Raw genomic sequence first — 16,838 nt, forward strand, 5'->3', positions numbered from 1 at the left:
CTGGATACAATGTATTGATAATATTCACTCTTACTCCTCCCCAGCCTAACTCCTCTCAGATCCATCTCTCTGTACCCCTGGCCAGATTCACAATCTCACCTAAAAAAAACAACAACCTACCAAGTTCAATTTGAACTGCCCACACACTCGCACACTGGAGAGTGATAAGCCTACTAGGGACTACACCCTTAAAGAAAACTGACTCTCTGTCTTCCAGAAACCATCAACTGGCAACAGCTCTTCAGGAGTTGGGGATGGTGAGCCTCCCTTGCAGCCCATCACAGTTGGCTCCAGTTGATGAGTACAGCAATCTCGTCATGTTCAGAAGACACTGTTTCACTCTGTTGCCCCGATCTCTGGTGCTCACAGTCTTTCTGCCCACTCTTCTGCAATGGACTCTTAGCCTTGATGGGGGAAGGGATATGCAGATGTCCCATTTCCGGCTGAGCACTCCGTGACACACACTTCCTCTCTTTCCTGTGGTCAGGGATGAGTTTCTGCATTAGCTACTGTCTATTAGTCAAGGAAACCTCACTGTGAAGGGCTGAGAGCTATGCTAAGCCATGAGCACAGAGATGGGAATTTGGAGGGCAGTTTGATACAGTGGGTTCTCAGCCAAATTCTTTTCACTAGTAAAGCATTTTCTCCTGTGGAGTAAGCCTTAAATACAACCGGAAAGTAGTAGCCAACCTAACTAACATTCATGCCACTATTACAGTCAGGTCCTATCTTATCACACTGTCAATATTGCAATTAATCAAGTTCAGAGCCAAGTAAAACTGTTGATGACATTTTTACTGCCAGCTGCCTACACAGTCCCTTCCAGTCCTGTGAAACTAGCCAGTAGGGAGGAAATCAACTTCACTAGTTCCAACCTGATTTCTCCATGTTCTGGAACCAAAGTGTGTGGCGCCTTCAGATATAGGGTCTTATCCTTCAGTTCTTGTGGACAACTAAGAGCAGTGAGAATAGCCTGTATTATTTGGGGGGGGGTCTTCCTGACACCCCTGACCAACAACTTGAGGGAAGCGTTCCACACCTGGCACCGGACTTTGCATTTGACAACCTATAGCTTCTGGGAAAAATGTCTTAGTCACTGTTCTATTGCTATAAAGAGACCCCATGACAAAGGTAACTCATAAAAGAACACATTTAATTGGGGGTTTACTTACAGTTTCAGAAGGTGAGTCCTTTATCATCATTGTAGAGAGCAGGGTGGCAGGTAGGCAGGTGCTGGAGCAGTAGCTGAGAGCTTTACATTCTGATCTGCACACAGAGAAACAGAGGAAAAGACTGACCTCAAAGCCCACCCCACAGTGACATACTTCCTCCAAGAAGGCCACACCTACTCCAACAAGGCTACACCTCCTAATCCTTCTAATCCTCCCAAACAGTTCCACTCCCTGGTGCCTAAACCATGGGAACCATTCTTATTCACACCACCACAGACGTGATCTCTGTAGTTATATCTGTAGGATAACTCCAGCTAAACTCTTTTATATGGATACATATATATTTAGGAAGCTTATAAAATAGTAGGTCTGCAGAAGGCATTTCCAAACATCCCTCGTGGTAGTTACTTCTTTCCCTACCCTCTCTCTATCTTGGTGTTTTCAAGTTTAGCATCAAAACATAGCTTTTACAGATGACCTGCAGTCTATTGATCTGAAATGAAGCTGTGATGTGAAACTGAGTGCTTTGGTTTCAGAGCGCATGTTCTCTGCTCCTCACACTGCTCAAGAGAGAAAGCATACACAGTTACATATGGACGATCCACTCCTTCCAGGGCATAGTCTGAGAGGGACCTATCAGTAAGGGTAGAATTTGGTCAGTGGAGCAGGGTGAAGATGTGTCAGATGGCAGAAACCATGGGAATGATATCACAGACATGTGAGGCTAGTTCAAGAAGCCCAAGTAATTAGATTTGTCTAGGGAGATGCTATCCAGAGGGAAGAGGTGAGCCATGAGCATAATTTAAATTTTTCTAATAGCCACATTTAAGAAGTTCTCTAAAGTTGAAATGAATTTTAATAAACTATTTAGTCTAGTATATATAAAACAACCCCTCAATAAGCAAGTAATACAAAACGTATTGTGCCCTATGACATTTTTCTCTTACCAAGGTTTCAAAGCGTAGTATGTTTTTGAGACTTGCAAACCATCACAATTCAGACACATTTTCTGTTGATTGGGAACCAACTACATGTGGGCTAGTGGCTGTCTAGTGTCGGAAACAGGGGCAGTAAGCAAAATGATTAAGACGTGAGTACACTCTAAGTCTAAGACTTTTGTTGCCAGTTAACTAGGCTAACCAGTTAACTAGGCTAAGGGACATCACAGAAGGTGATCACTAGGGTGACATAGGGGAATTGTCAATAACAGTAATAGACAGGGTTGTCCAGGTGGAGTGGAGAAAAATCTTTTAGGACACCTCAAAATGTTCAAGGTAGAGTAGAGAATTACCAAGAATGATGGCTAGTGACAAACAAAGGGACCAGAAGAAGAGACTTGGTAGAAACAGAAGCCCCAGAAACCAGATGCTCAGTGGCAGAAGAGGGGACGCAGGCGCATAAACATCTGGAAATCCCCAAACCACATGCAGTGCTAAAAGTAGCGAAGTCATTAGGCCCAGAATTGGACAGAGGAAGGAGAGAAAATCCACTTTGGGGGGCATTAAAGCCTCAACAAAAATAGGACTGTAGCTGCATCTTCAAGTTAAAGACTGAGAGTGCGCCCTCCAAACACCAAGGGCTCCATTCAGAAGGTGAGACTTCACAGGAAAGCACAGGATTGTAGGGTTGGGCCATTTGACAGTTGGCAAAAACAACAGTGGACCGCAATGTGGTGACCAAGACAGGGACCTGTCCCTAAATTATCACATGCTTCAGGAAGTCAATGCACTTCTCCTAGCCTGAGTCTGCCTCTGTGCTGTGAGGAGTGGAGACAAAGAACCTGCAGTAGCCTCCTGCTCCAGTTCTGGCTCATGGGTCTAACACAGGAAGTGTGTTCGGCAAATGATGGGGGTATTTCAGGGGCACCCCAAGATTTCCTGGCATAAAGCTTAACTAGTAGATACCTGCTCCACCTACCTCATGTTGAGTTACCATGGAAGCCTCAGCTCTCTCAAGGTAAATCTGAAGCATAGAGACCTGGATAAAGCTATCCCCTACGAGAAGCAAAACCATTTCCATTTCGTTCTAAATGAAAGGAAACTTTATTGTAATTGCTGAGAAGGTCCAAAAAGAGCAGGAAAATCTTGTGTCTGTTAAGTGTAGAACAGAACTGCATGTAATAAACACAAAAGCATTAGCATTCTTTGACATTAAAAACACAGTCCACTTTTCAACAGTTTTATGTACAAAAAGGTTTGTTTTGCTTTGCTTTTTAAAATCAAAATCCTTGACCTCTGAGTTCTCCTTTATTTTCCCTCTATTTTAAAATTCAAAGTGTAGCTCTAGCAATGAGCTAACAGTTTGTGGAAAATGTACGTGTGTTTGTACCTTTCTTGAATGGATAATGGGAGGACTCTCTTAAAGAGTTGGAAGGTAGTTAAAAAAAATTACTTCACTCCTGTCCCACAGTAGGCAGAAAGAAAGGTAAGAGCTTCCACAAAATGACCAAAGACTTTATCCAGGTTTGGGGAACTCAGATGAATGCTGGATTTCTCCTCTGGCCCTCCACTCTCTTGGGAAGAGCTCTGCCTAGGTGTCTCAGAAGGTGCGGCTGCCCGGGAAGCAATTGCACTCTGAGAAATCTCAGAGGTGAAAGCCCCACAGCTGTCATTTGCTTTGTGCAGCCAGAACCTGTCTTTTTAAGAAAGTGTCAATTGAAGTCTATTTTTTTCCTTCACCTAGAGAGTTTGCTATTTCAAGGAACCCTGCAGTGAATCCTTCTGTAGAACAAAGACCTTTTGATAATTCAAATGTATCTCAATTGATGGGTTTTCTTAACCAAGGATTTCTGAATCTAACTGCTTTCTTGGGGGTGGGGCCCCTGGAGCCCTCCTGCGGAACAATGACATCTCCAAACTAACCTTACCTTGAGAGCTGGTTGACAAGCCAGTGAACTAGACAAACTGGCTCCTTCCAGAGTTCTCTGTGCTACTAAACTCAAGCCCCATCCCCGAGGACCTAGGAGACATTAGAAATGACTAAGGAACGTATAATAAACTGATCTTTTTTTCTTCATGGAAATTGGATTTATCTAAATTACATGAATTTTCAGCCACTTAATTCTGGCACAAGGAGCTTGGTCATTGCACCTGGGCAGAAATGGGATACAGTTAACAGCTCAGGCTTTAAAATGTTTTTAAAAGATAGGGTGGTCCTTTCTGGGATGACCACCATGAGAAGGGGTGGTGCCCTCCTCCACAGCTCATGGGAAAAGAATGAGGCAGAGTCTTAAGATGAGGGTACCGCATCTGCAAGCATCAGTCCATGGAGGTGGTGTAGAGGACGCCCCTATGAACTGAAGCTCACCGGAGCGTTTACTGGAATACAGACCAGTACAGGGTCCCCATCTGTGCCTGAAGGCCTAGTTTGATGGGCAACCAGAATTCAGCAGCATGAGCTACTGAGTTAATCCTACACAGATAGCTAGGAACTGTGCTCAGGCAGAGTTTCCCCCTCAGGGATGGGGCTCTGGTGCTGGGGGTGATAGGGAGGAAGGACTAGACAGCATCTGAGGTTAACTACTAGATGAGGAAATTGGGTAAAACAAGCACCAAAATGGCTTGGAAGTGGGCACTAGGGAGCACCAAAATGACTTGGGAGTGGGCATCCTGGTCTCCAAAGATGGTTCCGTCCCATTTAAAATATGCCCATGACTTTAGAGGAACCACAATGTTCTAGTTTTATTCTGGCAAAAAGCAACTAGAAAGGGTAAGCTTTCTTTCAGCTTATACTTGCAGGTAACAGTCCCTCAGTGAAGGAAGTAAGGGCAGGAACATGCAGCAGAAAGCTTGGAGGAAAGCTAACTGTCATCTCCCCCTCTGGCCTTCTTAGACCTTCCAAGGCATGGTGCAGCCCACAGTGGACTGGCCTCTCCTGCACCAATCATTCATCAAGACATGGCCATAGGACATGACACAGGAAGTTCTTCAGCTGAGGCTTCCTCTTCCTGGTTGACAGTAAAACTAACCAGGGCATGTAACCATTTGCAGGATCCTTGGATTTTAAGTGGCTTTGTTCCAACTCTAAGGAATAGACACCAATTCTGAAGTTTTAGCCACATGTGGCTTGGAACCCACAAACTCAGTGAGTAGAGACTATCCCAAAACTGGTAAAGCCGAGGCAGCCCTGGTCATCCCAGCTGACCACTTGTTATAACCTCAACGGCACAGACAAGCTGGATTTGCCATAATCCAGGTGTCACCTGTGCTGCATCATTGATATGTCCAAGTCTCAAATGGTGAGACTGAAAAGTGAAATCGGCACAGCATCCATGGTGCCGTGGCTGTCCACCCAGAGAGCAGCCCACACTGCAAGTCGGACTCTGCTGGGCCCTGGTTCTTCCCACTCATCCTAGACTCCTTGTTTCTCTATCCTGACAGCTGTCTGGTAGCTCCAGAGGCCGACTAAGAATGAGGCCCCTTCTGTTGCCACTTTTTCTTGTTCTCAATCACCAGGTTGTTGTAGAACATCACTTTTAGGTGTGTGACACTCATTTATGCTGCAGAATATTTGTTTAGTGATACAAAGATGTGTTGAGTTCTTTCATGCTGCATTTGTTTAGCTCATCTGTCTAAAACACCTGATTTGTCTAATAAAGAGCTGAATGGTCAATAGCAAGGCAGCAGAGAGAAAGACGTGGGGCTGGCGGGCAGAGGAAATAAATAGGAGGAAAAATCTATGGAAGAGGGAGGAGTGAAAAAAGGAGGAGAGGAGGACGCTAAGGGCCAGCCACCCAGCCACACAGTCACACAGCCAGTCACAGAGTAAGAAGGAAAGATAGATAGAATAAAGAAAGACAAAAGGCACAGAGGCCAGTGTGGTTAGAGAAATGACATAATTTAAGTTAGAAAAGTTGGCTAGAAGCAAGTCAAGCTAAGGGCGAGCATTCATAAGTAAGACTACGTTTCCAAGTATTTATTTGGAAATTTGGAAGCTGGGGCAGTAGGCCCCCACAGAGAAAACAACTACACCAGGTCCCCTAGCGAGAGATGTATAGTTAGGAGTGTCACCCACCTGCTTTAGCTGGAACAGGGAGAGGCCTTCCTCTGCCTTCTCTGCTCTGCATACAGCACCCATTCTTCTCTGGGGGCTGGCCTCAAGAGCTGCTGTCCGGGCCTCCCTCTCTCTCTCTGGCCTCTCTCACCCTTCTCCCAGGCTTCTGCTCTATAACAGCTTTTCCACAGGGGTTCCTGACAATCACAGATTTTTTTTAATGAAAATATGTCTAACTTCAGAAATAAATGAATAAATGAAAAAGAAAAGATGATCAATCAAAATACAAAATTTTCTTCTCCTTTTGCTTCTCAGGTACAGGGACTTAACTGAGCATATGTCTTCATTTGGGGTAACATGATCATTGGCCACTCAAGTCTCTGATTTTAGTTAATTTTTGAATCCCCTTCCTGACTTCTGCTCTTCTATCCTCAGCCTTGGTAACAATCTGAAACTATGAAAACAGTCATGTGTTTTATTTTTTGGTGTTTAGTGTTCATGGGAATAGGACTGTGGGCTGGCTTGCCTAGGTAATTGTTCCTGCCCCCATGGAAAGAATAATTGGGGCATCTGTCAGGAAGGGAGCACTCTCAAAAGGAGGATTTCCAAACAGGTGTTAAGAAATCGCAGCTGGGGAGGAGGCAGAACTCCACCAGAGGCATCCATCAGGAAGGGAGCACCCTGGACAGCAGGGCATCCAAAGAGGTCTTTACAAACCACAGCTGGGAAGGAGGCTGAACTCCGTCATCCTACAGCACAGTAGGCTAACTATGGCAACAATTAAATGGCTGTATCAAAGTAGCAAGCAGAGAGGACTTTAAAGGTTTCCCAGTTTCCAGCACACACACACACACACACAAAATGCAGCAGGTTTGAGCTGGTGGACGTGTCGATTACTCATCTGCCCAACATGTATTAAATACCTGTGTGAAAATGTAACGATGCCCCGCATAACTATGTGTCAATATTTAATAAAAAAAAATGTGGGCCACATCATGAATGAATGCTTTCAAAGATGAAAAACAGGCGCTTGACTGCACAGAAACTGGTGTCAAGTGAAGACAAATCAGCGATGAAAACATGACATCTTGGAATAAAAATATGAGCCAGTGATAAACCAGTTGGGATCTGTCTTGGAACCATGGTCCCATGATCTCCAGCTTTGTGGGAACAGGTCAGTGGCAGCAGCTGGCACCTCCTCACTCTGCTTCTCTCCTCTCCCTCTGGCCCCAGGCCTCTCTCTAGACCTAGCCACACCCACAGAGCTGCCCTCCGTTCTCAGTGGTCCTGTTGATGGTGGGGACTCTTTATCCTCACCTCAGCTGCCTCTCTGCTCTGCGGGGTCGACATCAACTGCAGAATTTCATCTTATACTGGGGACAGCCAGTGCATGATCTATAGCTCCTCTGGCTTCTGTCCAACCTTTGCTCCTCATCCCTCGGTCCCACATCAGTCAACAGCTCAAGCAGCCTCCCTGGTCAAATCTAAAGCAAACTGCTCCTGTGGGAACCGCAGCCTGCTCCCATTTGGAAGCGGAGGCTGTCTGCCCAGAAGCTTCAGCTGTGAGCGCCATTTGCATGAATAAACAGCTCTGAAGGGTTCAGCTGAAGCTTTTATGTAAACACTCTCCAAAATATGTTCTGTGCTGCATTATCCCCAGCAATAAAGATTCTGGCACCGGAATTTGGCTGTCGGTTTTATTGATGTTGCATGGGGTACAGTAGAATACAGCTTTCTCTTTCGGAAATTTATTGGCATGGCAGTGTGGAGAGCAATAAAACTGTGTTTTTAATCAGTAAGCCAAGCAGACATGATTCCAGGAGAAATATAGGAAACAAAGATGCCACGGCAAGGAGGTTTCTCCCTCCACTGCCCCTGCTGCTCTGAAAGCTCTGGTTAAAGAATATTGGGGGGGGGGGGTCCTCAAACACAGAACCAGATAACCGTGTTTGCGTTATTCCTCTGTCTCTAAGAAACTGCTGAGTGAAAACATTTTCCAGAAATGAAGTTTCTGAAATTCCTCTGCATTATATCCAAGGAAGGAATTGCTGGTGAATGGATTTATGAGAAAAACAGAGAAGGTAGAACACTCTAGAACAGTCTTCCACGAGAAACAAGGTATATTGCTTTGCTTCCCAGCAGAGAAAGGTTAGGACTCAAACGTGCAATATTCAGTGCAATATTACCCAGAGGAAAGACATTCTGAGGCAGTCTGCTTGGTTGTTCTTCGGTCCGTTGACTCAATCTCTTCATGACTGAATTTCTCCTGTTAAAGGAAGTACCCGTTTTACCCCACTGTCCTACTGTTCTGTGGATTAAATGAAGTTATAGCTGGGTGGACAACACTCACATGGAAGCTTCTGAAGGCAGAAAGTCCTCTCTGTCACCCATTGACTGAAGTTTGCTATCAGAGAGGAAGTGAGCTTTCCTGGTGGCTAAGTGAGCTCCTGGGCGACCATGAGCGACCAGGCCTTTCTCACATATTCACTGTGACCGGGTATGTCCTGATCTACTTCCTTCATAGCCTTGGACCCAAATGTCTTGAGCCACTGCAAACACTCAACCAATGGTTGAATAATTGTTCTTGCCTTGAAACTGCATCTCCTAAGTTCTCTTTATGTCAGGGTCCTTTGACATTCCCAGGTCACTCAGCACTGGCTTTGCTGTAGTTGACTGTCACGCCTTTCTCAGTACTTACATCCTGTGCAGCTTTGGGGACAACTGTAAGAATTCTTAGGTGGTCCCTGTGGCTTTGAGTGTCCGAAGGAAACCCTCCCTCAGATGCCATGGGATGCCCAGGAGATCTAACTAGAGGCAGAAAGTGATCCGATTCAGAGGTAGGAAAAAGCCCCCTGCAAAAGGTCATGAGGTTGAGACAGAAACATAATCCCGGTGGGTCTTTCCTGTTCCCACTCACAGGGCTTCTGATTGTCATTCCCCCACTTGTTTCCTCCCACCCCAAACAGCTTCTTGTCCACCCTTCAAAACCAAGCAGAACGCTTCAGAACTGTTGGCAACTATTTACTTGGTGTCGCACCCTCTTTGGGGCTATCCTGATGAAACCTCTCAAAATTTCTCCAAGACAGGAATTGTTACTAAAGCAGAGTTCTTACATGGCCTGCTCAAGGCTATATGACAGGCAGAGGAAGTGAGAGAATTCATGGCATGCTCAGGGGCTCTATGACCAGGAAGAGGGAGTATGGAGACTCAATTCCACAGTTCGTCATCTTCACCAGCCAGTGACACATTCTGATAAGGATCAGGAATGACTCCTTAGATGATTAAACTGGAATCCAGTTGTGAATCTTACAGTGGCAAGTTCACACACATGTACATGTGTATGCGTGCGCACACACACACACACACACAACACACTATTCATGAACTTGAAGTCCCAACCCTTAAGCTTTTACCTTTTCTTTTCTCTTTTCCAGATCACTCACCTATCTTCCTGTCAAAGTGATCCCATCTCAGGCTTTCAAGGGACTTAATGAGGTTGTAAAAATGTAAGTAAGATAGTGCACATCAAAAGACATTTATAATTGAAATAATAAATTTTTTTTCTAAGAGAAAAACACAGTTGAAAGGGGATAATTTTTCTAGGAGGGAAACTGTGTTTAGGAAACCCAACTATTTTTATCTTTATAATACAAATAATATCTAGCAGCCTTTGAAGAAATGGTATGATTTTTGAGAGTCATTAAAATCCAGATAATTAACCTTGCTTCAAAGAATTGAATGCATTTTGATAAGTGATAATATTCTTTTTAAGTAGAAAAGAGATAGATTCCAATCATAAAAGTTCCCCTTCTGCCTCAACAGCTATTCCCTAATGTCACCTTTTTTTTTATAACTCCCACATTGATGAAAATATGTTAGAAGTTTATTGTGCATCATAAGATAATCATTGTATCTAAAATATAACAAGTGCCTGACAAAAGCCCAGGATTTATAACTGTGCAGATGAAAAAGCACGTACAGAGAAAGCACGAAGCAGCCCCGGATGCCGTATGATCTCGTGTTCCCCCTGGGAAACTTCGGGCTCATGGTCCTGAATTTCAGCTTCCAGAGCCGAAGACCTCATCCACAGGACAAAAACTCTCTAGGAAAGAGAGCTTTGCATGTCCTCATTAACACCAGCCTGAGCCAAGCTAGCTCAGTGGTCATTTCCTCCCTCACAGACCGCCTCTAAAAATCCAGGTGACTGCCAAAGTAGATTTGCATACCCACACAAGACAGCACTGACCAACTTCGCTCCACAGGGAACCTCTGCTCTTCTTTGTTATTAGCAAGCAATGATAACATTAAAAATACGATCATCATGGAGAGGACTTCCCACTCTTGCTAAGGACTGAAGTTCGGTTCCAAGCATCCATGTTGTGTGATTCGTAACTGCCTGTAACTCCAGTTCCAGGAGGATCCAATGCTGTCTTCTGGCCTCTGAGGGTACCTTCACATGCATTTACATACACACAGAGAGACATATATGATGCGGGAGAATTGTCTGTATTCTGTCAATCATATTTTAATAAAACACTAATTGGCCAGGCAGGCAGTATAGGCGGGAAAACCAGACAGGAAGTAGAGGTGATGCAATGAGAACAGAAGAATTCTGGGAAGCAGGGAGGTTCCTCTGCCACTCCTGCGCAGACCACCGAAGAGGCAACATGTAAGCTGTCACACTGAGAAAGGTACTGAGCCCATGTGGCTAATATAGATAAAGATAACGGGGTAACATAAGTTATAAGAGCTAATAAGTAGCCTGACCTAATGGACCAATCAGTTTATAACTTATAGAGATCTCTGTGTGATTGATTTTCTCTGGGACTTGCCGGCTGTAGGGTACTGAGCGGGAACAGATACCCCAACAAGCCGGCCCGTCATGTCACATATATACACAAGTAAAATAAATGGTAAAAACTCTAAGTCCTCAATAACAGAGTGCGTCTGTGGGTTTGTGAGCCTGCCCCACTCTTCTGCTCCGACATTTAGATGCTGAGTTTCTGCAACTTTCAGTGCATTGAGGCTTCCAACTGAGAAAAGTGGGCACAGTTAAGTAAGTAAACCATCAGACAGGGATGAGATGAAAGAGCCCAGGGGCCATCCATTACAGTGTTGTTGCCTTAGGCGCTGTCTCTCTGTGCGCCAAGCTCTCCTGGAGTCTGAAGCCTTCAGTAAGCATTAACCTTAGAAATGCTCAAACCCATTTGTAAGCAACTTTCCTAATATGACACAGATCCAGGATTTGACTAAATTGTATATATAACTGAGTCTAAGCTGGTATTTGCACTTAAGGGCCTTCAAAGTATAATTGTTACATAGATGAACAAATACACAAACTCCACTTGTGATTTGGAGACTTTTTTCTCAGCTGGCAGCAAATGAAAGCTTTTGTGGGGGTTGTGACATTACCACCATGCTGGGAATTGACGGATGACAAACCTGATTCATTTACTTTGTGTCTTTCTTAAGAAATACATTAAGTCAGTGGTCTATTTACTCCCATACTCCTTCAATCTCTAGCCGTGTACCAGGCAAAATGAAAGCCACCAGGGACTCAGAAAGAAAGAGAAAGTATTCCTTGTCACAGAGTGAGACACTGAAGGAAGAGGATAATTAGAATCCATGAGTGATCTAATAACGTCATGTGTAGGAGGTAAACCTTGAAGGAGTCTCAGAAAAGGCTTTTGAAAAATCCAGAGTTAAAAGTCATGAAGCAACTGATTCAATCCAAATTCAAGCCTTGCTGAAGTGATGGAACCAGTACCTCAGAGATCTCAGAAGCCCTGAATCGTCAGGTAAATTCTGTTAGAATGTCACCTTCCAGAGCTGTCCAGGCAGGAAACCAGAACAGAGTTGTTTTCAGGGCCTGTGCACTTTCAACATGTGTGATTCAGAGTCAGACAAACAAGAGAAAGACCTCTGTATAAATGGGATGACTGACACTCACAGTTCAGTTGGGCTCGAGTTGTAGACACCCATTGGTGCTCCTAAGGGAAATGTTAGCCCTTAGTGATACAGGGACAACTTGTACACTCATGTTCCTTCTCAGAGGACACAGTGGAGCATCTAGGATGCACAGAGAGGTCATTATCACAAGGGCATCGTTATTTCTCTCATGTTTCTTCTTTTTGTTTTTTTCTCTCCCCTAGTGAAATCTCTCAGAGTGACTCCCTGCAAAGGATAGAAGCTAATGCCTTTGAAAACCTCCTCAATTTGTCTGAAATGTAAGCATCAGCTAACAGATAGTTTATTGCTGTACATTATTACCTGGCTGGTGGGAGCCCACTTGGTATTTGTGCTCAAGCATCCAATGCAAGGAATCCTAGAGGAAAAGACTGCAACAATTACTAGGTCTGGGCAGGCACTAATCTCTCTCACTGCAGTGGCCTGAAGGTTGCCATGGCAACAACTGCTTCTCCCTAGGAACTGTGTAAACTCTGAAACATCACAACACAATGTTGGAAATTAAAATTGACATTGTGAAGTCCTGCCAAGTAGCTCTTGCCTCATGGGGGTTGAGGTTGGTGTATGGGACACTTGGAGTAGGTGGGAAGTCAGAGAGGAGCTTAGGGATCATGAGTTGGTTCATCAGGAGCTGTTGATATGCATTCATTCTTTCAAGTATAAGTGCTTCCTTAATACCAACATGGCAAGCCTTGTGTTAAGCCTGTGAATGTTGAAGTTATTGGGCTGTATTGGTTTGTTATTGCTAGATTTATCCTTAAAATTAAGTGTTTCTGTAAAGGATAATCATGCTATAATCCACAGCCCCAGAGAGGCTAGGTAGCAAGGAGAACCCAAGAGGGGACACATGGATCACCCTGGGAAGGGGAAATAGAAGAGATCTCCTGGGTGGACTGCAAATAGGAGGGACTTGAAGGACCAGGTTGGGGAGTGGGTGGAAGGGGAAAGAACTGAAAGAGTTGGCTAGAAAGAGGGGCACATTTGGGGATCAAGTAGAAATCTGATGCAAGGGAAACTCCTCAGAATCTGTAAGGATGACCCCAGCTAAGACTCCGAGCAACAGTGGAGATAGCGGATATGTAGCCTGAACTGGCCATCTCCTGTGATCAGATTGGTGACTACCCCAGTTACTGATGGAAACAGATGCAGAGACCCATAGTCAAACATTAGGCCAAGCTTGGTGAATCCTGCTAAAGAGAGGGAGGAAGGATGATAGGAGCCAGAGGGGTCAAGGACATCACAAGAAAACCCACAGAAACAACTATCCTGGCTCATAGGAACTCAAAGAGACTACACCAACAAGCAGGGAGCCTACACAGGACTGACCTAGGCCCTCCACATATATGCGACAGTTGTGTAGCTTGGTCTACTTGACAGACTCCTAGTGATGGGAGCAGACACTGTCCCTAGAGTTTGGCTGGCTCTTGGGAACCTACTCCTCATACTAGGTTGCCTTGCCCAGCCTTAATACACGGGGAGGTGATTAGTCTTCCCGCAATGTGATATACCGTGTTTTGTTGATATCCATGGGAGGCCTGCCCTTTTCTGAACAGAAACAGAGAAGTGGACTGAAGGGAAAGGCAAGGGGTAGATAGGGGGAGGGAACAGGAGAAGAGGAGGAAGGGGAAACTACAGCCAGAATTGAAAATAAATTAAATGTTTTTTTAAAAAGTAATTGTTTCCCAATGACCATAAGGCCCAAGTCAAAGGGATGGGTTACAAGTGACTCAGTTTCTGAATGATGAGCCTATGGCCGCAAAGCATTAACTCGCTGGCCTGACATCAGACAGCAGGCTAGTACCAGACTGAACTAGGCACCAGGACACGTGACATCAGACAGCAGGCTAGTACCAGACTGAACTAGGCACCAGGACACGTGACTTACAAACCAGGCTCTTTTTTTCTTTCTTTCATTTCCAGAAAATCTTGTTTTTAATTTATTCTTTTGTACTTTCATACACACGTGGATACCCATCTCCATTATCCCCTCTTAACCTGGGAGACCTTCCTCTTCCCAGCAGGTCAAACCAGACTTTTTGTGGACTGGGGGCTCCCTCCTGGGCTTCTTGCAGCATCCTCCAATTCCCCTGCAAGCAAGTCGAAAGGAAAGGGTGTGCTTTAAGTACTTGTGAGTTCCGATGCTTGACATTGCCTCTAGGTTGTATCATTGTTCTTAGAGCAACCAGCATAGTTAGACGATTGCCGTTCTGTTCAGAGAATGAAACGGAAGCTGGGAGAGTTGGTGGACTTTGGACCCTAGCTGATCTGGGCCTGAACTCCAACCCATCTTTCTCCAAAATTCGTGTATTTTTCATTATAGCAGAAGGTCTTCATCAATGGTCCAGTGAGTAACTATCTAAGTAGATTAATTAATTGATAAGTATATGAGTACCTGCTGCTGTGTGCTGGTCTTGGTCCAGGAGATTCTGGGACACAGAGGAGCTGAAATACAGTTATCTACTAGGACATGATAGTTACAGCCAGAGAAGTGAGAGTAATTTGCCAAACAATTACGGGAAAAGCCAAACAATAGGTATTTAAATTCCAAAGAAATAATCTGGACTTACTGTGAATGGTACACAGGGTTCATTACTTTGTAGATGACTGTGCAGTCCCAGACCTGAAACTCTGAAGCATTCACAGGCTGCAGGGAATGCTGAAGCACCTTCAGGACAGCAAGTGATACACAAAGCAAGACATCAACTGAAAGAAAAAAAGCTCTCTGCAGGGGACGTCTGTGGATTCCTAAAGAAGGCCCCCAGACCCACATGCTCTATGCTCTGTGCTCTGCCCACAGTGGTACCTTGCACAACTAGGGTAGACACTCAAAGATGTCAATAGAATGAGTGACTGTGTGAGTAGATACTGTATGGTTAGCCCTCAAAGGGGGTCTTTATGAGGAAACAGTCCTGACCTCTCCCATGTCTGACTGATGGTTGCTTGATTCAGTATTAGAACAGCTACCACAGAATACCGCTCACAACTACAGAATCCAAACCTCATACCCATGTCCCAAGTAGCAATAGCCACAGTATGATAGAACGGGCATCAGAGTGGGAATCAGAAAACTAGATCCCATTCAAGTCCTGTTACTCTTCAACTATAAGTCATTCAGCTTTCACCGTCAACACTGGCAGAGACTTTAGCGTAAACCAGACGGTCACGTTTACTTCCCAGAACCCATGCAAATGATAGGTTCCATGGAAAAGAAACGCAGAAAGGGGGCACTAACTGGGGTAAAGAACCAGATGGGGGAAGGGATAAGAACAATGGGGGACGGTATTATCATTATTATTTAAAGCACTCCAGTTCAGGAAACTAGGAGGATGGGAATCCTACATAGCAAATTTCTATAGAATGGGCAGAAGAGTCTAGAAAACCGAATCTCAAGGCTTCTGTCCTGTGCTATTCTGGATGAATGCCCATCTGGATGAATTTTCAGCTTGCTTACCAACTCAATAAGAACAGAAACTAGTTTGTCTCCAAGGGGCCATGTTTATTTGTTCCTTCTCCTGAGAGCAGCACCGCCCATCGCTCCCAGTGTGCAGGCTCCAAGCTCAACTTGGCCAGGACCTCGAACACCCTGAACCTTGGTGTTATCTGGTAGGAAGGGACAGAAGTAGAGATACGCACAGATAAACTCCCATCTAAGTTGCTACACTTGCCTCTTCAGTAGGGTGGGCAAAGTTCCTTGGGAATAGCTGGCGGGACCCTCAGGACACTCCAGAGTTTCGGGAGCTAGTCTTAGACATGTGACAGTAGCTGGTTTTAGTTCCAGAGCTTGTCTTAGGCGTATGATGGTAGTTGACTTCATCGGTGGGATTTTACTCAAGAATGCCTGGGGACCAGTGCCATGCATTCCAACATCTATTAAACCACTGCCCATTCCCCTTCTCTCTCTACAGACTGATCCAGAACACCAAAAACCTGGTGTACATTGAACCCGGTGCTTTTACAAATCTCCCTCGGTTAAAGTACCTGTGAGAAATTTTCCTTCCTAAGCCTTTGTAGAGGGGAAGATGGGTATCTGGTGAAACTGAAAGTAATCAAAATGCTGAAGGTTTTTGATTTTGTTTCATTTTTTCGAGTGTGTGTGTGTGTGTGTGTGTGTGTGTCTGAGTGTGGGTTTGCACACCAGTGAAATGTCCACAGAGGCTAGAAGAGGACATTGAATTCCCTGGAGCCTGAGTTACAGGAGGTTGTGCACTGCCTGACTTGGGTGCTGGGAACTGAACTCTGGTCCTCTGGGAGAGCAGCAAGCATTCTTAACCACTGAGCCGTCTCTGCAGTCCCTTGACGAAGCATTGTCGTTTGTATGTCCCTCCTTGTTAGCCTTCTGTTTTAAGTTTAATCAGTATGTCTTGTTTGTTATTGTGCTGGGAGTTTTCACACATGTAAGTGGCTCCCCATGTTCCCTGTGCCCAGCACACAGAGGAGAACATCACACCTTTGCAGGGGTGCTCAAAACTGGAAAGGGGAGTAGGGACTCACAACACTTCGTAAAGCACAGATCAGAGTTCCTAAGGTGAGTGACCACAAATGAAACTGCGAGGAGTGGCTCCAGTTTGGTTTCTCCCGGTTCACGGTGAGAATTTCCTCTCTCGTTTCCTCGTTTGTTCATTCAGTCAAGGGGAAACTGGCTAAGTATTTCCTGAGGCAGGCACTGTATCACATCAGTTCGACCATTTCTACTTCCCACTAAATCCA

The 16,838-nt window shown here is 44.9% G+C and overlaps 1 protein-coding gene across 1 annotated transcript in view; it reads left to right on the forward strand.

Annotated features, from left to right (window-relative positions):
* Positions 1-16,838, forward strand: part of Lhcgr (luteinizing hormone/choriogonadotropin receptor) — a 53,341-nt gene that overhangs the window by 9,175 nt on the left and 27,328 nt on the right. Inside the window, 3 exon segments of the mRNA XM_048416319.3 lie at positions 9,599-9,670; positions 12,317-12,391; positions 16,037-16,111. Of these exon segments, the coding sequence (XP_048272276.1) occupies positions 9,599-9,670; positions 12,317-12,391; positions 16,037-16,111 (222 nt within the window).

Source organism: Myodes glareolus, chromosome 6 (assembly GCF_982192425.1).
Source record: "Myodes glareolus chromosome 6, mMyoGla1.1, whole genome shotgun sequence".
NCBI lineage: Eukaryota > Metazoa > Chordata > Mammalia > Rodentia > Cricetidae > Myodes > Myodes glareolus.